At 38.9% G+C, this 15,376-nt stretch overlaps 1 protein-coding gene across 1 annotated transcript in view; it reads left to right on the plus strand.

The window, feature by feature from the left end:
• The window catches only part of PLCG2 (phospholipase C gamma 2), an 80,205-nt gene that overhangs the window by 44,780 nt on the left and 20,049 nt on the right, over window positions 1-15,376 (plus strand). Inside the window, exons 15-28 of the mRNA XM_039380812.1 lie at window positions 2,530-2,614; window positions 3,396-3,479; window positions 4,726-4,769; window positions 5,950-6,022; window positions 7,031-7,132; window positions 7,286-7,404; window positions 8,301-8,386; window positions 9,345-9,465; window positions 9,816-9,984; window positions 11,240-11,344; window positions 11,553-11,642; window positions 12,223-12,401; window positions 13,213-13,413; window positions 14,676-14,795. Of these exons, the coding sequence (XP_039236746.1) occupies window positions 2,530-2,614; window positions 3,396-3,479; window positions 4,726-4,769; window positions 5,950-6,022; window positions 7,031-7,132; window positions 7,286-7,404; window positions 8,301-8,386; window positions 9,345-9,465; window positions 9,816-9,984; window positions 11,240-11,344; window positions 11,553-11,642; window positions 12,223-12,401; window positions 13,213-13,413; window positions 14,676-14,795 (1,578 nt within the window). The remainder of the gene's footprint in view (window positions 1-2,529; window positions 2,615-3,395; window positions 3,480-4,725; window positions 4,770-5,949; window positions 6,023-7,030; window positions 7,133-7,285; window positions 7,405-8,300; window positions 8,387-9,344; window positions 9,466-9,815; window positions 9,985-11,239; window positions 11,345-11,552; window positions 11,643-12,222; window positions 12,402-13,212; window positions 13,414-14,675; window positions 14,796-15,376) is intronic.

The following is a 15,376-nucleotide window of genomic DNA, read 5'->3' on the forward strand; positions in this document are numbered from 1 at the left end:
GTGAAATATGAGGCCCCTGAAAATGATATTTGCTCTTGATCTAACAACTTGAATTTTGCCATTTGCTAAAAACAAATGTGTTTGTAGCACTCACTCATGTTCTTGTACATGAAGAAAAAATGATGAAAAATAAGTAGATTAGCTTTTAGCCTAGAATTACTCTGGCAGAATGAGGAAAAGTAGCTGTCATCTTCCAGTCTTACTGCAGAGATTGAGCTCAGAGTGCAGGTAGTTGGGTTGCCTGCTTTATAGAGGTCTTTGCCCCTTCATGACCAAGTTGGAGCCCAGATGCTTGGACTGTATAACCTGCTGTGAGCTTTCTTGTGCCACCAGGTCTTCCTTCATTGCTGACCATGTTTGCATTGCAGTGACCAGGCTCTAACACAGACAGACCAAACCAGCAGCTGGCCTGGCAATCTGGGCTTGTCTCTGCCACATATTTGAACAGACCAAAGCAGAAGAATCACCTCTGACCTGGTGCTTCTCATGTGAAAGAAGCCTTGTGGGTTATAGCTCCCAGTGTGCTGTGTAGCTTCATGTGTTTTAGTTTCAGTGGCTAACTTCAGATCCATGTTGATGTGGCTTTGTAGCTTTTGCACAGCAAAGGAGACTTCTTTTTTTTTTTTTTTTTAAATCAATTCAGCTGCAAACCTCTCCTCAAAGTTGTCAGAAGTCATGTGATACTGAGAAAAATGTTAATCCTTCCTTCCCTGTGTGTTATTACTTTACCATGATTTTTCTCTTTGTCTGGAACATGCATTTTATTCTAAAGTGTAATTCAGTGTAGAAAAGTACGTGCTTTTCCTCTCATTTACACCTTTTCCTACAAGCAAACTGCAGTGTGGTGTGTCATTGTGTGAATGAGGCTGAGGTATTGCAGGAAATCACACCCCTGTGCACACAGCCTGTGGCACAGGGCAGGCTGAGCTGAGAACCATTTCAGAGCCATGTACCATCCTTTACTGGATATCCACTTGTTCCTCCTGATGTACTTTGAAAACTACCCTGCAATGGGAATGTGTTGTTGGGGACCATGTTAGGATAGAGCAGCTGTGGCTGACAGTAGGTGTCTGCTGAAGAGGTTTCATTTGTTGCTTTAGGGTGGTTTCATCACTACAAGGCAGCTTGGTTGGGATCAAGGGGACTTGCTCTGTGGAGAGGGCAGTTTTTTGTTCTCTCCCTAGATGATTCATGCTTTTATTAAAATTCAGGAAAGGAGTTTGGACTGAGTTCCATTGTGTTTAGAGCTGCAGTTTCTAGGGAGGTTAATTGTAAAGGTTAGGCTTCCAGGCAAGTCCTGTTTCACAGGTGGAGTTGTTTCCAGTGGTAATGAAGTCCCAGCTCTTTGTTTTCACTTGCACTTGTCTGGCCAGAGGAAATGGCTTGGTGTTTAAGGTACAAATGGAGTGCTCATTCTTGCTCCTAATGGTGTTTTTTTCCAGAGGTCTGGCGACAAGGCGGAAAGCCAGGAATTTCCTGAGTTCTAATCTGGCTTCAGCATGGACTTTGACCAAGTTCCTTATTGCTTTGCCTCTTTCCCTCACTACACAATGGAGATGAGAGGATCTCATGGGGTTGCTGCTTGTATGGACAGTGTAGAATAGAAGTGTTACTTTCATCTAAGTGCTAATTGTTTTTGTTGCTTTTCAAGCGACTCTGCTCTGACTCTGTGTTTGCAGGGAGTTAATGGATTATGAATTGCACTGTAGGTCAAGGCAGGGTACCTCAGTCTTGTTTTATTGGGTACTCTTGGTAGTGCATTAATGTTTTGTGGGCAGTAGGACCCACAGATCTTGTGCCTGTGTTCTCTTGACCTGCTGTCTTGCTGTCATCTAGAAAACTTGGGGTTTTAACTGCTGCTGGTATATCACTGAACATTCTAAAGCTCTGTAAAAAGGATCAGAGGCCTGTGTATATGAAACTGGAAGGCAATTCTTTCTGGGAAGACTTGGTTGGGAAGGGAATATGAGGTCATGTTCAGATGTTGCAGAAGGGAAGAGCCTTCTCTGCAAATCAGCGTTACCATCTAAGTGAATAACAGCTGTAGAAAAGGGTTATACTAGTATAGAAAATATACAGAAAACTGAAGCTTTTTATTTTCTGTTTCTACTCTGTTTGGTATATCCTTTGTGTGATGTTTTCTGTGTCTATAATCCAGTTGCAGTGAGACTAGAACAGTGGAGGAAAGGCTGCATTTGACCATGTAAAAACATCTACATTTGAGCTGATCATCTAGATCTGATTAATTGTTGATGGAGAGAAATAGGTGTCTCTTTAACATGATTCTTTTCATCCTGATATGGATGTTCACATGAATTGAAGTGCCTGTTTCTCTGTGTCTACCTTGTTTCCATGTAGGTGTTATGTTTATAGAACTTTACAGGTATGTGAGATGAGCCCAACCCAAAATGTTTCAATAGTCACATTTTTGTGTTGACAGAAAATATATGAGTAGCTGATACAATGAGATACAACAGAACTATAGTGGTTTTACTATCTTTTTTTTAATTCTTCTTTTTTTCCCCCCAGTATCAGTCTTAGAGAGCTGAAAACTGTCCTCCCCCAAGTGAACTTCAAAGTGAGCAGCATGAAGTTCTTAAAGGATAAATTTGCGGTAATTACCTGATTACTTAAATCTATTTGGAATTATCTGATAGATGTTGACATTTCTTTTTAGGACACTGTCTGTATTTTTGATTCTTACCATGTACAGTTAAATAAATTATGTTGGTTAATTTCTCAGCTTGGCTTTGCCTGTAGCTAAGGCTCTAAGAAAATATGACATAAATGTTCCTTCTTTTCATTGTATGGTTAACTAGAGCAAACATTGGATTTTGAGCTTCAGTACAGTGCAAGTGCATAGGAAATTATTTTATCTTTAAGATAAAATTCATATGTAAGATAAAGACCTTTTTTTGCAATATGATCAATAATAACCTCTTTGCTCAAACTCTAAAGGTTGTTTCCTTTCCTACAGGAACTTTAAATATCCCCACCTCTTCCTGCTTTTAACTCTCCACCCTTAAAGCAGACATCTGTGCTTCTCCTTCTCCCAATGAGTAAATGCTCTCAACCATGCTCTCAATGCTCTCAGTGCTCTCAACCATGAGTAAATGAGGCACTATTTATCTCTCAGTAATGGGAATGGAGTCAGAGTGCAAAATGTAAGGCCAAAGATGGGTTCTAGGAACACTATGTCATAAAGCAACATCTATTTACTTGTTTGTATTATTAAATAAATAAATAAATTAAAAAATCCAAAGTGTTTAAAACAAATGAAGTTGGAGTAGACCAGGATGTGTGAGAGGGTGGCAACTGGACTAAGAGTAACTTGTTCACTGTGCAAGTGCAGCTCAGGAAATTCTAAATTCACTGTATGCTGCTTTCCATTGTAGGAAATAGGTGCTCAAAAGGAAGAGCTTACTTTTGAACAATTTCATTTGTTCTACAAGAAAGTCATGTTTGAACAACAGAAATCGGTAAGCTGTTTCATAAATAACCTTCATAATGTTCAACTGCTTGATTGGAATAAAGGGTGAGAGCTGATTATCTTTTTGTTTCTCTTTGTTACTGGTTTTCTTTTTCCCTCATTCTCGTACCAGAAGAAGGGTGTATTACTGTACTAGATGTGTAGATAGCAGTCACCATCAACAATTGGCATAGGAAGGTGAATAAGTGATTCATGTTGCTTCTTATGTGTTGGTAGTAGAAATGTGCACAGATGGAATGGGGGTTTTAGGAAGAAGTTTTCTTGTGAGTTTGTTCAGGATGTACAATGCCTTTTCATGAAGCTTGGCTGATCTTTTTATTGATAGAGGCAATTCCATATTCCAGATTACCAGTGGTGAGTCCGTTACAGGACACACATCAGGAATAAATGCAGTGGAGTTACATTTTAGCTAATTTAAGTGGGCACCTGCCTAACTGCTGTTTCCATGTATTCACTGTATAGATTCTTGAAGCTGGTGTAAACTGCATACATTTAGTGACTCTGAAAGATAGGAACCCTTTTAAACTGTGTGAAAGCACATAATTTGAAATTACTTGCATGAATGTCTTTGACTACGTGCTTCTTGTCAATTCAACTTGCCTATACTGAAATGGAAGCTTTGATAGTTGAAGTTAGTGCTGGTTTTTTGGCAGTAGAGCTTGTGCTGTTTAAAAGTGATGTTGAAATCATGATGAAGTGATAAAGAACCTAAATTTACTGACAGGGTTTTGGTTTTGGTCATGAAAGTCTTGTTAATTAGCTTAAGCAGAAAGCTGAAGACTAAAATACACAGCAAGGAGACTCTCTGACTTCCTTAAGCTCTCATTATTGCCCCTTGTGAATCATTTCAAAGAAACTTCTCAGTTTGCTTAACAAGTGCTTTGGATCAGTAGATAAGTTTCCTGCAATCTGTAACGATGCTGTGCCAAGCTGGAAGCAATTTAGGGTTTATATTCACATGAATAAATGTGATGGATGACACTTAATTCCAGTTTTTCTGGGATATCAAACAATAAAAGCTCCCCAAGACTTTGTGTGTTTTTTCTCATGCATTCAATTAAAAATGTGTCTTGCCAACTTGTATGCAACTTCTGTGGAGCAGACAGGCATTTATTTCCCCTTCCCAAACCAATGGACATAATTAGATGGACTTAGATAGAAAGTTGCATATTCTTTTATTATTTTTATTTTCCTCATTTTTTGTTTGTTTTGTTTTTTTGTTTGTTTGTTTTAAGATTCTTGATGAATTCAAAAAGGATTCCTCTGTGTTCATTCTTGGGTGAGACTCTTCATTTGTATTATTTTTCCACATTTCCATATGATTGTAATGCTGCAGGATTGCTTTTTAATTACATCACTGTTTTGTTGTTGTTGTTGTTGTTGTGATGCTTTAGTAAGTGAAAAGAAATTATACACATTTTTGCATTCAGAAAGGTGAACTTACGTTGGAAGTAAGTCTTGAACATAATTTGATGAATGATTTTTAGTTTCTGACTACAAAAATGGCATGGACTTGAACAAGTGAAGTTGCCTATCCTTTGATTTTATAAAGAGCTGAACAGAACTATGGAAGGACCATTTGATGCAGAAATTTTAACTTCAGTCTGGACAGTGGTGTGGTGCACAGGCTTTGCCTAGACTTGAGCAGAATGCTGATAGTAACAGCTTCTGCACCTTTCTCTTGGTGGACTTGAACATTTAAGTAAGATGTGTACAGCATCAAAAATAGGTCACAGGCATTGCTAACCCTTTGACTGTGGACTACAACAGTTTATCCTGGGTTTGAATATTACACTAACAGATTAAGAAAGTAACTTAAGTTTGCTCTGAGTGTACCAAGGGGTTTTTTTTACCCTGGGTTATGTCATATGAATTGAACTTTGTGAGACTGCTTAAAAGCACAGATTTATCAAGGGTGGGTAGGTTATAATTACCTTATTGGTACCATTGGTACCACGTGCTGCTGCATTTGTGGCCTACAAAAGGGAAATCAGTCATACCACTTTTCCTTGGTGCAGCTTGATGCCTCCTTTTTCAGGTTTTGCTCTATCACAGTGGATCATCTAAACATTCCACAGAAGGAGTTATTTGTGGAAGTGTGGCTCTGTGATATTTTAAAAGAACAATGTCCCCATTTGCCTCAGCTGAACTTACCAACACCCCTGTCAAGTGAATGCTGCTCATTTGCTACACGGCAATGAGCACAGATTTTTACTTTTCCCAGTGAATTACTGTTAAGATACATTCAGAAGTCCTGGAGGCTCAAAATGCAGTAACTGGATACTACAATGCTACAAGCCTACTCTCAATTCCATTGAAGTTATATGAAGTTTCTTGGTGGTGGCAGCACATTCATACTGTAAATCCAAGACACAAATCCGTATCATCTTCTGCTGTAATATCTGAACACACTTGCTCTCTTATTTCTTTAACCTCACTTTCTCTTTCTTTTTTTAAAGAAACACTGACCGTCCAGATGCTTCAGCAGTTCACCTCCACGACTTTCAGAGATTCCTGCTACACGAGCAGCAGGTGGGAAGGTTGCAGAAATACTGAGTTCATTTTCCTTGAGATTGTCTCACAGAATTCTGGGCTCATTAAAAAGAAATGTGATGTGTCCTAGAATATGATTGATTTCACTGTAATACTGGGCCTTGGAAAGATTTCTCATTTGTTGCCATTGAAGCTCACAAGAACTATTATTTTTCATCTATGTAAAGCCTCTGAAGGTGCACCAGAGGACAAGAAGGAGGACAAAGTAAATAAGGTTTTAACAGGCCTCCACTTAGTCATGTAGATAAACAGACAAGGTTAGAAATAAATGCTGGGTGTGTGTCAGAGATGGTTGCCTGGCCTGGTTACAGCTGTCAGCAGAGGTGCACCGTGGTAATGCCTTGGCCATGGCCCCATTTTAGCAGCTCTCACAAAGCTGCCTGCCTGCATTCCACTCAAAGGTAATTTTCTGTTGAATACAGCCAGTTATATGTCCCGTGCCAGCAAGCAGATAAGGATGGAGGCAGGGACTGGAACTGTCTTCATGGTTTTTTATGATGTTACTTAGCACAGACTCCATGGGAAAAAATTGTGTGAGATTCGCTCGGCGCTGCTGAGCTCCAGGTTTGCAAATATGGTTGAAAAGCGAGACTTGCACTTCCTGTATAAGCTTGCTACTTTCTTTTTCTCTCAATTGCACTGTGCTCAAAGGACATTCAGATTGCACTTAGAAATGAGAGAGATTATAGTGAAGCAATGTCCAAGGAGGCCAGCTTTTTTCTGTGTCAGTGCATATATGTACTTAAGTAGTGTATATCTTCTGGACCTCCAGTCCATAAATGTACTTACATGGAGATCTTATTCTTCCCCCCTTTGACATCATAAGGGAAACCCTTAAGATATGTGATTACAATAAAATATATTGTATGAGGCAGATGAGAAAGAAGTAAATCACTTCTGTAGGTCTCTCTGTTCCTTGTTTGATTTTTATATTGAATGACATCACTTCTAAAGTTTTTTTTTTTACTGTATTTTTATTATCTGAAGGAATCTTGGGCACAAGATCTCAGTAAAGTCAGAGAACGAATGACAAAGTTTATTGATGACACTATGAGAGAAACTGCTGAACCTTTCCTCTTTGTTGATGAGGTGAGATAATGGTACTTTTTAGTGTTTCTCATGGACTTCTTCTCTTTCACAATATTTTCATTGGATGGCAGGTCCTGTAGGCCTCTCTTGCTACATTGCTGGCCTTCTTTCAGTCTTGTATAAACATTTAAATTCTCTCTCTTTGTATTGTAGTTCCTTGCTTACCTTTTTGCAAAAGAAAACAGTATTTGGGATGAGAAATATGATTCAATAGATGTGCAGGATATGAATAATCCTTTGTCCCACTACTGGATTTCTTCCTCTCATAACACGTAAGTTACCAGAAGTCCCACTGTCTATCCCTATTCAAACAAGCCTAACACCTGCTAGGAGACAGTAAATTATGCCAGAAATGTACTGTGTGGATGTGTGAAACCTTCCTAAAGTGTGATGTAAATGTGCTAAATAGAGTTTGTGGGACTCCTTTTTCCCCTTCTCAGAAGATCTTTCAGCTTTTGAGATATAACTGAGCTCAGCTGCCAGAAAACCCAAACCCTGAACCTTGTTACAAAAATAAAAAAGTATTGAGTTGAAACTGTTCCAGCCTCTCTGCCTTCAGAAATATAAGTTACTAAAGGAGCTTCCCTTTTTTTCCAAGCACCAACAGCCTTGCTGAGCTCCTGTCAGCATTAGTTGTACAAAGGATGTGATGATGAGTTTGAACTGTCTTCAGATGAAAGGGATTTGCTCATCTAGCAAAAATGAATAATAAAAAACAAAAAAAGATGTAAAGAGAGGGAGGAGAGATGAACAAATAAAGTATTGCAGGGAATGCAATAAAATGGATGTGGATATAGCTTACAGGTGTATTTTGAAGTATGAGGTGTGGTATCACTCTAAATACCCTCCACATCCCTCCAACATGATCATGCCTGAGCATGATGTGGTTTAGGTGTGATTCAAAGCTCATGATTTGCTCTCTAGAAGCGTGTCAGTTAGAGCCTGTTGATGTTTATATTGAGGCTTTAACCTCCTAGAATTCTGTCCATTCAAAAATCTGATAACATCAGGTTCAGCAGAGTTTGGTTCTTCCATCACAATTTAAAAAAGAAAATTAAAAAAATCAACATATATTCTCCATTACAGGAGACAGAATATCACCCAGTGAGTGAGTGAGACCTGGGTGAAATGGACTCCCTGTCTTTTACCTTTTCCATTTACTCCTTAGATACCTGACAGGAGACCAACTTCGAAGTGAATCCTCCACAGAAGCCTACATCAGGTGCCTTAGAATGGGATGTCGATGTATTGAGTGTGAGTAAAGAGCTTGTGGAGTAGTTTGTAACATGCTGTCTGTACAAGTAGTGTCCTCTGTTTACCAAGAAAGAAAAAAGAACCGAAATCAAGAACTAGTTTGTTTTCTGAATTTGAAGTTAGTCATATAAAGAACACTGATTCCCTGAATTGTTTTTCTGATGTCCCACTATTGCCCCATTCACTTCCTCTGATTCTTGTTCCCTTGCAGTTTTCAGAAGGTCTTCCTAAATCTCCTCTCAGTGTATACCAAAATTTCAATCTTGAATATATATGAAAGCTTAGGATTTAAACTGGAGCACTTGTGTAGCATAGACACATAGTTTATTTGCCTTTACTGTAATACAGACAAACCTAAGACACAGAGATTTTTGTGATTTGGTGTCATTTGTCATCCTGTTCAACTTGCTTGTAAATCAGTTGATGTCTTTTGTGCATTTGTTCTCCATCAGTTGTGAATGCATCTTATCTGTGTGCTTGTGTTCCTTATTGAAAAGTTTAACTTTATTTCATGTTATTTTACCAGTTACTTCATAAAACTAGGTTCTATTGCCTCTTCAATTTGGCTGATGCAAAATGTATCTCAAAGTAGAGTTTCAGGGTCAAAATCAACAGAAGACATAAGCTCTCAACTTGCCACGTTGAAATTGTATTTATCCTTGGAAAATTATTCTAACCTGGTAGACTGACACGGATTTGCTAGAATTTCTTGTTCCAGATTCCCACATAACAATGCTTTGGGAAGATTTTATATTGTATCATATTTGTCTTGCTCTTACTTAAATGAGCTCAGTTTCCTCTGGGAGAGATATAAATTCATGTAATGGAATATTTTATTAGAACATTAAAGTCTATGAATCAGTATGTAGAACACTGAAGTTTTGGATGTATTCTTTCTACTAGAGTGATTTAAGGAACTGTTTGGTCTTTTCCTTCTTCCACTGTTTGTCTTCCCTAGTGGATTGCTGGGATGGTCCTGATGGGAAACCCATCATTTACCATGGATGGACACGGACAACAAAGATCAAGTTTGATGACGTAGTACAGGCAATCAAAGATCATGCCTTTGTTACATCTGAGTAAGCTTTGTTTGATTTTTCCTTCAGCATTTTTTCACAGCCCTTTCTGAACTTATTTGCTCTATAATCTAGAGCAAAAATGACATCCAGTAGTCTTCATTATTGCCAAATGTGGGTCTTCCCAAAGAAGAGGTTTGGTCTAGATAGCTCCACAGGTCCCTTCTGACCTTAGTGATTCTGTGATTGCACACCTCTTATTATTTGTTGAGGTCTGTCTCTTCCTTTTGTCATCTTGTTTGCTTCAGATATTTTCTTTCATCTGGTGGGTGAGGGAGGATGTTGTTTTCTTGGCCTTGCCAGCTGTAATAATAAGAAATTGTCTTCATTTACCTTGTTTTTCTGCATCAAAGATACCCAGTCATTCTGTCAATCGAGGAGCACTGTAGTGTGGAGCAGCAGCGACACATGGCCAAAGTGTTCAAGGAGGTATTTGGGGATCAGCTTTTAGTGAAGCCTGTAGAAGCCAGTGCAGATCAGCTCCCATCACCAACCCAGCTGAAAGAGAAAATCATCATCAAGGTGGGCTTGCTTTGTGTGCTGAGAGATAAAATAGGAAAACAAGAGCAGGAGCCAGAAATACTATTTCTCAGACTGAAACTGCAGTAGAACCTTTTTGAAAGGCAATATTAGGTAAAGAATATGAGAACTGTTCATGATTTCTTTAGTAAAACAATAATCACTTTTGTCCATGCTGCAGTTTTCTGACTAACAGTACTGCATCCTCTGTATTAAACTTCTGAACAGAAGAAATAAGGGTAGAAAGGTATAAGCATCCAGATTATGTCAGTCTGGAAATAGTAGCACGCCATTATAAGGTGCAAAAGTTCTGTGCTAAAGTTTTTGGGTGGTTTTTTTTTCCCTCCAGACTGTTTGTTGTTACCTTGCAGAGCACAGAGGGGACTGGCACAGGCACATGATTAATAACATGACAGATCTGATTTAAAGGGAATTGAAAACTCCTATGAGTGTGCACAAGAGAACATCCATAACACTCAGTGCTGTCTAAAAGAGCACTGAAGAGTCTTTAAATAGATCAGCACCTGCCAGTGAGCTGGTTGTGTTGTTTGGCTTTTGTTTGGAAAATGTTGTCAGTAAACAGTCAGAGGCAACTCCTGCTTTACTGGCCTGTGAGATTTTTCAGATAAGCCTGTCAAACTGAAATCTGACAGCAGTAGGCTATGCAGAACTGAAAGTGGTTGAGAACTAGATATGAGACAATCTCATTATTAACTGCAGTTAAGTAAGTGATATTACCTGTGGCCCCCTGAGATACTGGTTTTTGTAAGAACTCTCAAGAAAGTAGAGCTTGGCCCCTTTTTCTCATGAAAGATTTGCCTTGTGCTCATTTTTCTTGTAAAAGAGTGAAATCCCCATTCATTTTAATTCCCTGTCTTTTCATTTTGTTTTGACTTTTTGTTCCTTATGACCTGCTCTCTGCAGAAGGATTCTTGTTTTATCCTTATTTCTTGGTACGTGTCACTTCATGTTTTCTGTTCTCTAAAGAATAGCAAAATCTTATAAAACTAGTTGTTTCTTTGTTGCTTGAATGATACCTCTGCTAGTTTCTTAACCTTTATATGAGATCTAAATTTTAAAGAAAGAAGTTCCAGCCCTGGTGTTCCTTGTAGGACAGCTGCTGTTATGGGAATGACAGAAAGTGACTGTGCAATAACTTCCAGTAATACTGAGTGTGCTGAAACATTAAGAGCAATTTTATGTGTGATTTTCTGCAAGTGTATGAATGTGGTGGGGTTTTTGTTTTTCTGTTTTTTAGCACAAAAAACTGGGGCCAAAGGGAGACATTGATGTGAACTTGGAAGACAAGAAAGAAGAAAAGAAGCAGCAAGGAGAACTTTACATGTGGGACACAATAGAACAGGTATTATTTCTGACATTTGCTGGTTTGTTACTCAGTTCTGTAATACTAGAAATTTGCATGAATTTTTTTAGTATTTGTGTAAGTAATATTGCCAGTTGAACAGGTGTGGATGAGGGGAAGAAGGTATTTTGTTTATTGTTACACCTTGTTTTGAGATTGTGGTTTCCCTCTTTTCTTGTTAATGGTTTCAATGTCTCCCAACTTTCAGAAATGGACTCGGCACTACTGTGCTATTGCTGATGAAAAGCTTTCATTCAGTGATGATATAGAACAGAATGCTGATGAAGATTCATCAAAGGTGATGGCTGTGTTTTATTGTTTAAGCATGTTCTTTTTATTCTCTCAGATTGTTTCAGTGTCTACACATGCATATTTTTTTAACCCAATGTTGCAATTGTAGAGGAGCCATGTGAGGTAAAAAGTGTGGAGATAAAACGTTTATAAAAGGGTCTTTGCCAAGGTTAACTCCAATTAACCCTATTTCTAATAAGATAACTTTTTCCCTTGGTTAAATGAGGACTTTCAAAGATGATTACAAAGACAATTAAATACAATTTTGGTACTTATCTGCTAATGATGACGTGTGCACTGACAAAGTCTTTGGAGTATTATTGCTGTTCTCAAACTAAACAGCATGAACTAATGTTTGTTGTGTTACTAACCCAGCACACCTCTTACAGGGGTTCATTTCCCTTTTGCAAAGTGTTTGCCACAGTTGAGCACGTGGTGCTTGGTAAAGCAGGGTGACTATAAAGGTGATTGGCTGGAGAGCTCAGCTGAAATCCTGAAACAGGAGATTGTTTTGTCAAGAGCAAGTACTTTGTTTCAAAACCATAAAATTAGAAGTGCATTATAAAAATTCTTATTTTCTGGTCTAGGAGGTGAAACGTACTGAACTGCACTTAAAAGAGAAATGGTTCCACGGGAAAATGAAAGGGGGGAGAACAACTGCTGAGAAACTGCTCCAGGAATATTGTGCTGAAATGGGTGGCAAGGATGGGACATTCCTAGTTAGGGAAAGTGAAGCTTTCCCTGATGATTACACCTTGTCTTTCTGGTATGGTGATTGTTTCTTTTATGGCATTGCACAAGAATGTGTGTATTTTTAAAATATGCATTTATAGCTGAGAAGAAATAGGAATAATACTCAAATGTTATGGATGGGATTGTGAAAGACTACTTTCTAAATTAAACTTGAGTGTAACATAGCACATTTTGGCAAAGTAGGCTTTATTTGAAGCGTTAGATTTGTCAAGAGAGGACTGACTGGCTTGATTCTTCCCCCAACCCCCAACTTTTTTTGTGTTTTGGCAGGAAATAGGATTTGTTATATCCTCAATGAGTGGGCCAAAATTAGATCTTTTAATTTAGAGATAAATTGCTTGTTTCTACAGTGAAAAGGTAGTCTCATGAGTGTACCTTTATTATCAGAGATTGATCTTTTCAATGTAAGGATCCTCTAGAGGGAAAATAATAAAGATTTTGAAGTTGGTTTTTTTGGTTGGTTGTTTGTTTTCATAGTCTGGGTTTTGTTGTTTTTTGGTTTTTTTTTTTATTCTTCTGGTTGGGACATTATGAGGAATAGTGTCAGATGGATTTCTGACTCAGAGAGCTGTCAGAGCAAATTTTGCAGAATAAGTTTATGACAGATTTTAAACAATTGTCAGTTGAAAATTATTATTTTGGTCCTTTAGTTTCCCTTGTCAGCATTTTTGTTGGTTTTTTTTTTTTGGTTGTTTTACGAGATGACACTTGCCTCTTCACAAGCTCACCAACTAGTTGACCAGGAACGGGTGGGGAAGGGCTTCAAAAGAAGAAAATCTGTTATAAAACCTGTATTTTCCTTATGCCCCCCTTCACTTCTTCAGGAGGTCGGGGAGAGTCCAGCACTGCCGGATCCGTTCCACAGGTGATGGGGACACTGTGAAGTACTACCTGACAGACAACCTCACCTTTGACAGCATCTACGATCTCATCCAGCACTACAAGGAGGCCCACCTGCGCTGTGCTGAGTTTGAGCTGCGCCTGACTGATGCTGTGCCTAATCCCAGCCCTCATGAGACTAAAGAGTACGTACAGCAGAAGGCAAGCAGTGTCGTTATGTCGGTGTCCTTTGCCTTGTTTTTAGCTGGTCTTGGATTTTTCTGTAGAAAATTCCCTGGATTCAGGAGCGCGCTTTAAATATTGCTTGTCCCTGGAAGTTGGAGGAATAAGCATCCCTGAAAGATCCCGAGTAACACCACTGACTTTGTGAGGACTTGGTACAACAAAAAGCAGTCACTGGAAAGCAATTTACTAGCAGCAACTAGGAAAATCAGTGAGAACTGTAATGCCGTGGAAATGTGCCAATTTCTTCTTTGTCTGCTCAGTGTTTTACAACACCCAGTGGGTTGGATTAGATATTTAGTAGTTGGCTGTGGTTTGGCAACTAAGTGGTCATGGTCTGTGCCATCTGGAAACTGTTACTGGGGCAGTGAGCCCAAACAGTTACGTTTTCCTAATCCTGCCCTCCACCTCACCCCTGTCAGAGTTGGTTAGGCTGACTTCACCCCCTGTGGTAGGAACTAGTACAGCTCGGTGCTTGTTTCCAGCTGGTGTTTGCCTGTCACAGATCCTGGGCAGAGCTTGCCCTTGTTTGCTGACAGAGAACTGTAATCACTGCCCTTTGTTCTGTTGGGTTTCTTTCACAGGGAGAAAAATAAATCTCTTTTGCATGTAAAATACTGATCTGTGACTAAACTTTTTTTTACCCTGCTGGGATCTGGGAGTCACTGAGCACCTGTAGGTAACTTTGGAAGCCAGTGAGAGGGGAAGGTAGAGTTTAAGGGTTAGACTTTCCTGCCTTTCTGAATAAGGTAGGGATATACTGCCAGTATAAGTGGCCACAGCTTCAGACTCAAGATAGGTCCATCCCTACAGAGAAGATAAAATCAAGCACTAAAGAAAAGAATTCAAATGCCTGGTGTCTTTCTTTTGTCTATGTTTGGGCTTTACCTTAAATCTGCTGTGTCAAAACTGAATCAACTCCTGAGAATGGAATGGCAGACTAAAAGCAGGATCCAGTGCCTTTGTTTCAGGAAGAAATGTAGATTTATGTTTTATGATTTGAGATAGACAAGGTGTACTGATATATTCCTTGCTTTCTTCCAAAATAAGCTTCCGTGTTCCAATGTTTTGTAAAAAACTGCTGTCATAGGTGGCAGGATGGGGAAAATCTAATTTTTCTTACAATGTGTGAAACTCTTGTTAATAATGCTGTCTGTTATTCTCTCTGAATGACATTTGACAAGCCTTGTAATGCCTTGTCCATTTTGGTTTTTATCTGTTGTAGTTGGTACTACAGCAACTTGAGTCGGGGCGAGGCAGAAGACATGCTCATGCGAATTCCTCGAGATGGAGCCTTTCTGATTAGGAAGAGAGATGAACCTGACTCGTTTGCCATGACTTTCAGGTAAGAAAAGGACAGATAGGCCCTACCTAGTAGCCCAACAATGTTCTGGTTTTTCTTATTTAAAAAATAATGGTCTTTTTAGTGTCATGGTATTCTTGCTTTCAAACTTTGAGTAATTAGCTTTTGAGTAATCGATTTGTGCAGCAGCTCCAAGAATGGGAATGTGTACAAGAGTTAATTTGTGACTGGCATAAACTTCTATGCTTTTATAAAGGCAGTTTGAGCACCAGCTGTCCCTTTCTTTCCATTCAGAACTGTGCATAGCCCTTCTTCACTTCTTTGACACCCCTTGCTAGATGGTGTTATTTTGAAGTTTCTTTGGTGCAGGTTCATCAGTGATTCTATGTCCTTATCCCCTAGAAATCCTGACCTGTCATATAACTGAAAAGAAATGTCAAAGTGAAATTGTTGGCTTTTCTCACCAGGGAAAACAGTTTTGAAACTGTGGCTCTTGTAAAAACATTAATAAAATGTAGAGAATTGTGGTGTTCTCCATCGTGCCTTCAGATCAAATTGCATTTCTCTGAAAATGGATAATTTAGCAACATACAAAATTGCTCATGTATATGCTTATTGTGTAT

The sequence above is a fragment of the Pipra filicauda genome, unplaced genomic scaffold (genome assembly GCF_003945595.2).
Source record: "Pipra filicauda isolate LSUMZ 115617 unplaced genomic scaffold, ASM394559v2 scaffold203_size1373443_pilon, whole genome shotgun sequence".
In the NCBI taxonomy this organism is placed as follows: Eukaryota; Metazoa; Chordata; class Aves; order Passeriformes; family Pipridae; genus Pipra; species Pipra filicauda.